At 42.1% G+C, this 6,278-nt stretch overlaps 1 protein-coding gene across 1 annotated transcript; it reads left to right on the plus strand.

Moving 5' to 3' along the window:
- The first annotated feature begins 3,029 nt into the window (after positions 1–3,029).
- LOC104445905 (U-box domain-containing protein 33) lies at positions 3,030–5,717 on the plus strand. The gene is made up of 5 exons (XM_039316095.1): positions 3,030–3,424; positions 3,688–3,815; positions 4,188–4,309; positions 4,716–4,820; positions 5,266–5,717. Exons 1-5 carry the CDS (start codon positions 3,205–3,207, stop codon positions 5,690–5,692), a joined length of 1,002 nt encoding a protein of 333 aa, XP_039172029.1. The 5' UTR covers positions 3,030–3,204; the 3' UTR covers positions 5,693–5,717.
- Positions 5,718–6,278: the final 561 nt, after the last annotated feature.

The following is a 6,278-nucleotide window of genomic DNA, read 5'->3' on the forward strand; positions in this document are numbered from 1 at the left end:
CTTTTCTCCCTCACACTGCAACCTCGTTGGATTCGTCGCAGCATCACAGTGGCAGCCGTCTCTTGCCGTCGCGGCCTCGTCTCTACTCCCTCACCGTCGCTTCCACCATCCATCATCTTCTGGACACGCGTGTCGAAACGTGTCGGGCACACGTTGACCGCGTGTCCAACCGTGTCCGAGCGTGTCCGACACGTGTTGGACATGACACGGAAGCACCGACAATGTGTCCGTGCTACCTAGACCCACACACGACTATTTTCACCGGATATTTTTAATACGAAAAAAATAGGCCAGGCTCACCATTTTAATTGAGGCATTTGAGTGCAATGCACGGTATCTTGGGCCGAGATTAAGTGATCGCGTGTTGGTTAAGAGAACCTGTCCCCGAATTGTGTCGGATGGACATTACCCTATATGAGATACCCACTTAGTGGGATTCGGGTTATAGTAGATTCTGGACCTATATTTCTTCAGGAAAGCTATCTTTGAGAGATGAAGTCGTGCTCAATGGTGGTGAGACGATGCTTGATTACGCCAGTAGACCGCCGAACTTCAAGTAGGTTGTGCCTTAGAGGGGCGAAATTAACAATGGAACGTATGTTTGTTGGAATTTGATGTGTCTGATTATAAGACAAAATTGTGTGGCGTGGTATAGGACGTGTCATAATGGTTTAGCTTTATAATTGGGACCCCTGTGATTTACTAAATGGATGAAGCGTTTCAATTGTCATGTACTGTGATGATATGCATTGTTATATAAATTGTACTGACCTGCAGGGTGGATCTGAGACGAGATAAATCTTTATGGTTGTGTGATTGTGTGATTATGACACTTCTAAGCATATTACCCTCATAATCGGGGTTTAGAGCGTGAACTCGCTGAGATTTATATTTCACCCCATCGTGGGCTCAATTTTCAGGGCCGTAGAGCGAAGGACCTCGAGTTGAGCTAAGGGGACTAGAGGAGTAGGTCAGTTAGGTCAACTTCTTTTTGGAGAACCATCTGTTGTAGTCTTTTGGTGATAGACTTTTGTACATGACTCAATATGTTAGTAAAAGCATGTTGTTTGTGAATATGCTATCCTGCTTTTCTATCCCGAGCTGATTACTGTCAAGGGATATTTATTCACTTCCGCATATGCAATAAAATGAAAGGGTCGGTGACTCGTCCTAGGAAGTTGCGAAATTTTATCGACCAGAGTGGGAAAGACATGCACTCGAGGTTCGGGGCGTGACAATTTTTATTACTATTTATTTAGGCATGTCTTTTCATATATTTAAGGTATGTCAAGAGTTGTGTTTTATGCCTACATATAAACGAATCTTATAACCATTTCAAATAATGGAGAGTGAAAAGACTTTTCTGCGAGTAAAGTAGTGTATTCATCTCATTTCTTAAGAGCTTCTCTTGTGAGAGTGTTATTAGAGCTATGCGACTCTGATATTCAATACTAACTTTTCCCTTTTTTAGGCAAATAAAAATATATACTTCATAGTACCGTCATCAAAAGTCAAGATAGAAACTTTGAACTTCGGCTCCAAGCTTGCCCGTCGATCCAAATCAAGCTTCGAGGAAGGAAGGAAAGAGGGAGGGAGAGAGAGAGAGAGAGAGCTAGAGAGCTCCCTTGCCACATGATCTGATGCTTTTGCATTAAGGAAGAAAGCAATCCCACACACATCACACGCGTGCACTTGACTTGTAGACCTCAAGGGATAGAACTTTCCCCGCCAAAGATGGTAGTGAATAGTAGTTACGTGAAGGGAAGTCTCCTATGAAATGGTATTTTGGGGAGAAAACTATAAAAAAAAATGATCGCGAAATACTATATATGTTATATATGTGATTCATAGAGAAATGATATGACGATCCATGATTTTCTTTCATGTATATATCTATATATCTGATAGATTTTGCAGCTCACAAAATACATAAAGCCATTTAAGATGTAAATATTCATGAGTAGATTTGGGTATAATTTTCCATTATTATTTAAAATTTACAGATTTTTAAATAATTAGAAAATTTAATCACGATTCCGACTTTTTTGTCGACTTCTTTCGAGTTGAGTGTTACGCAGAAACAGAGAGGCAAGAAGGTGATGCCAACTTCTTGATATTTGGCAGACGTTTGCTTGGGGAATATATGATAATATAAGATGAGGCCAATTTCTTTGATTGGATTCAGGAAATTGATAGTGAAAGCCGGACGAGACATTGAACAAATGATAGAATGCCACGTGATAGTAATGTTTTTCTCTTATCACGTCAATCGATTTCAATGATGAGCTGTACCTACGCAGAATTTTGTCTTCTGCAATATTTTACAATTGCTTTCTCTCCTTCGGGAAACATAAATGAATCTATCCCCCAGGATTAATTAATTGATCGATGGATGGACGGATGGACGGAGAGTTCTGTGGCTAGCTGTGTCTAGAATATGTGAGTATGTTTTAAAAAGTGTAGCAGTTGTCAAGAAGCTTCTGACTCGTTAGAATTCGGGTAAACGGATGTGCTCTCAAGTTAACCACTAAAAGCTTTGGAAAAGCTAAGCACTTGCGTCGTCGTTGATGGACGCTCCCTCGGTAGTAAAGTAATCCCTAAAAGCAGTACAAGGCACAAACTCTTATGGAGGAAAATCGACATGAATGATAAAGTATTATGGTAAATAAGAAAATCTTCATTTGAATTTCTTCTTATTAATGACACGCAAGGCAACTATTTTGATAAAATATTTTTGGTCGTGTCTGTCAATAATTTCCTTATAAAGGATTCACCTAACTCTGTAATGTCGTGCTTTTCATGAATATGACGATTTTCTTTTAATCCAAATAATTACTAAAAGCAAACGTATGTGACATAGCACCAAACTTGATGGTTGCCAACGGGAAATTGCTCACTCATTATCGGTGGAAAAAGATTCTTCGTCGGTTTCTTGTAGTTACTGTACGGTCTAGTCAGCTTTAGAACAAGCCATCTCTTTATAACCATATTCCCCTTAAAAAAAAAAAAAAAACCTCAAAGGAGACGCTCTCTCGTTTCTCAGAGAATTCTCACGTCTCGCTTTCTGTTTCTCTCTCTTTTCTTCTCTCACTAGCTATCTGTCTCCATTATAGACATTCCAGAGTCTGTTCAATTTCATTTTTGTTAAGATCGTCTTCGCCGTTCTACCCAGCACGTGTCAATATAGCTGTGGTTGACCTTATAATGACACTTCCCGAGTTCGGAGTCCCGGCCGTCATGCCGAGCTTTCGCAGGGTTGCACCTGAACTGGTGACGCTGGATTTCGAAGACGTGATTTATGTTGCAGCTGGGAAGGATGTGAAAGAGGGCAAAGCGAAGCTTGTTTGGACAGTGCATCAATCCAGAGGCAACGTCAAGATCTGTATCATTCATGTTCTAGTTCCTTCGAAGACGATCCCCATGGGTAAGTCAACGTTTTTTCTTTTTCTTCTTTGCATAATACCCCATCATCGATCGGTATCTTCTTTTGTTGAACGAGCTTTCGTTAACAGTAAAAATGAGAGCTTACCAAGCTCTCATAAATATAACACAGGGATCTTCCATGACGGACAATGTTGGATATAGCTTTTACTTGTTCCTCTTATTGTCGGTATTCATTCTTTCTGCAGCATCCTTTCTTGCAACGGATTGAAATTTTTGGCCTGTTAATTTGCCTTTGGTTTGCAGGCGGCCTGGGTGCCGAGATCCCCGCGAACTCGGCGAACGAGATCTTGTTGAGGGAACACAGAGAAAACGAGAGGATAAACATGCATAAGATCTTGGATACCTACCTGCATGTTTGTGAAGAAATGGGGGTATATATAATTTTTTTCTTCTTCTCTTCTGACCAAAAAAAAAAATTCTTCTTCTTCTTGGATACTTACCTGCACGTTTGTACAGAAATGTGGGTATATTTAATTTCTTCTTCTTCTTCTTCGATACCTACCTGCACGTTTGTACAGAAATAGGTGTATATTAAATTTCTCCTTCTACCTGCACGTTTGTACAGAAAGAGGGGTATATTTAATTTCTTCTCCTCTTCCTTCTTCTTCTTCTTCTTCTTCTAATATTAATCATTGTTGACCCTTGATAAATACAGTGCCTGCGAGGCACAAGTTTACATGTCTATATGTATATACTTCTTCATTTGGAGAAGAAAGCAAATTAATTGGTTCAACGGTTAATAGGTACCAGCAGAGAAAAAGTACATAGAATCGGACAGCGTTCATGAGGGAATTGTGGAGCTCATACGTTTACATAGGATCGGAAAGCTTGTAATGGGTGCAGTAGCAGACGGATGCTGTTTCAAGTACGTACAGGAACAAGAAAACACGCCCACATGGGTCGAGGACTTATTCATTCCAAATCTGTCCTCCTCGTAACTAAAAGGGCATGTTTGTTTGGATCCATAATTACAGCATTAAACCAGATACTTATTTCTCTGTCAATCCTTAGATGTGTTGTGCGCATTCGGTCTTTGAGGAATACTTGATGGCACTTCTCGAACGCGATGTCTAGTTCGCCCCACGACCGTCACTATACATAATGTGCTATGAATTATCTTATGTTCCTATCGAGTGAAATAATAAAATAAAAACCGGGGACATGTTCTGTGAATCTAAAAGTCTCTTTTGTTGTGTCTACAAGCTTTTGTTTGGTATTAACTGAATTTACACCAAATTAATTCACTATCTTCTCTGGGTTTGAATTGGCAGGAAGATGACAGAAATCAAGTCCAGAAAAGCCATCTTCATTCGCGATAAAGCACATGTCTCTTGTCAAATTCGGTTTATCTACAACGGGCACCTCATTCACACAAGGTCGTCCTCCGACTATTTTACTTGTAAATTTGTCTTCTTTGAAATTATCGTATGTGCACGTGAGGGTGTTGTGAACATAAGTTCTACAACAAATAATCAGCTGAAAATCTTGTTGCAATAGTTGAATACCATAGGAGACCTAGAAGTTCAGGTAGGGATGAGGCTGGGACAGACAATTGTATTCATGTTTTCCATTATTTCTTCTTTCTTTGAATAAGATGGCTAAATACTTGGGAAATTTTGCGCTGGAGCGCAATGGCAACTACCTGTGTCCCTAGATCCGCTAACATCTAATTCTTTCAGAAAACAATAATGAAATTTCCGAATGAAATTGAGTGCAAGTAGGGGTGCTTCCGGTGGGGAGTCATAGCGGACGATCAATTTATAAAGAGATGCACCAATTTTGGCTTCACCTCAAAGTTGTTTTGACTCCTTGTCAAAATAGGGAAGATCAAACAGCTGAAGCCATTGTAGAAGTTCCTACTAATGCACCATCACCAACGACTCCAGCCCTTGGAGCTGGAAAGTCAGTTTTCTTGAAATCACGATCCGCCACAGTGCAGAGAAGTGGTACGGCAAAGTTGAGCAATCCATTTCAAGACCTTATGAGAAGAGCGTTCTCCTTGAACGCCGATCGACGTGCTGTGAGGCCAATAGCTTCTCCTTCCCCAGCTAGCATTCCTTCCGATCAGTCTAATGCGGAGGGCATGCTGGAGAGGCAAGACACTCCCCAAGAACTCGCAACAAGCCTTTCCCATCATCTGCAGTTGATTTGGTCGGTCTATCATACCGGCCATTCATCATTTTCCAACACTCTGGTATGCGCAGCTGTTTTCATGTTCTCTAGCCAGGAGGCCATGTCTCTAGCTTAAGTTGTCCTGTTTTGGAGCTAGGTATATCTCATTCGTTGTCCGGATCCATCGGCTAATTTATCACTAATTTAATGAGGCATGTTTTAGGAGACCGTCGTGATGCAAATAAAATCGAAAAAGTTTACGTCCGAATGGATAAGTTGTGTGGCAATTGACAACTTTCACAATCTTCATTAACAAAAAAGGTCGGCACGTGGCGTATTTTTATTGCGCGGAACTCAAGATCGGAGTCCCAAAACTGCCCCTCCGATGCCGCTCAGCTGGGAGAGTGGGACCAGGGAACGTTCCAGAACGGGAGGGGCAGTTTCGGCAGCAGATAAGGAGGCCCCCCCCACTCTCCCTCCCAGTCCCGGTCCCACACCCGCACGAGCCGCACGCGCTGTGTTGGCGCCCGATGACGTCAGCGAAACCGCGTTTTTTCGCTTTTGTGGGCGGGAGCGGGAGCGGGACCCGGGGAAGGGGGGACACGTGTCCGCGCCTCCGTTGGTCGATCCGATCCCCCAACCGAACCTGGAGACGATAACACTATAAGCAGGCTCTCTCGGCGTAGGGCGGAATGCGACACGTCATGGCCCGCGGGGCCCGC

Source organism: Eucalyptus grandis, chromosome 6 (genome assembly GCF_016545825.1).
Source record: "Eucalyptus grandis isolate ANBG69807.140 chromosome 6, ASM1654582v1, whole genome shotgun sequence".
Lineage (NCBI taxonomy): Eukaryota > Viridiplantae > Streptophyta > Magnoliopsida > Myrtales > Myrtaceae > Eucalyptus > Eucalyptus grandis.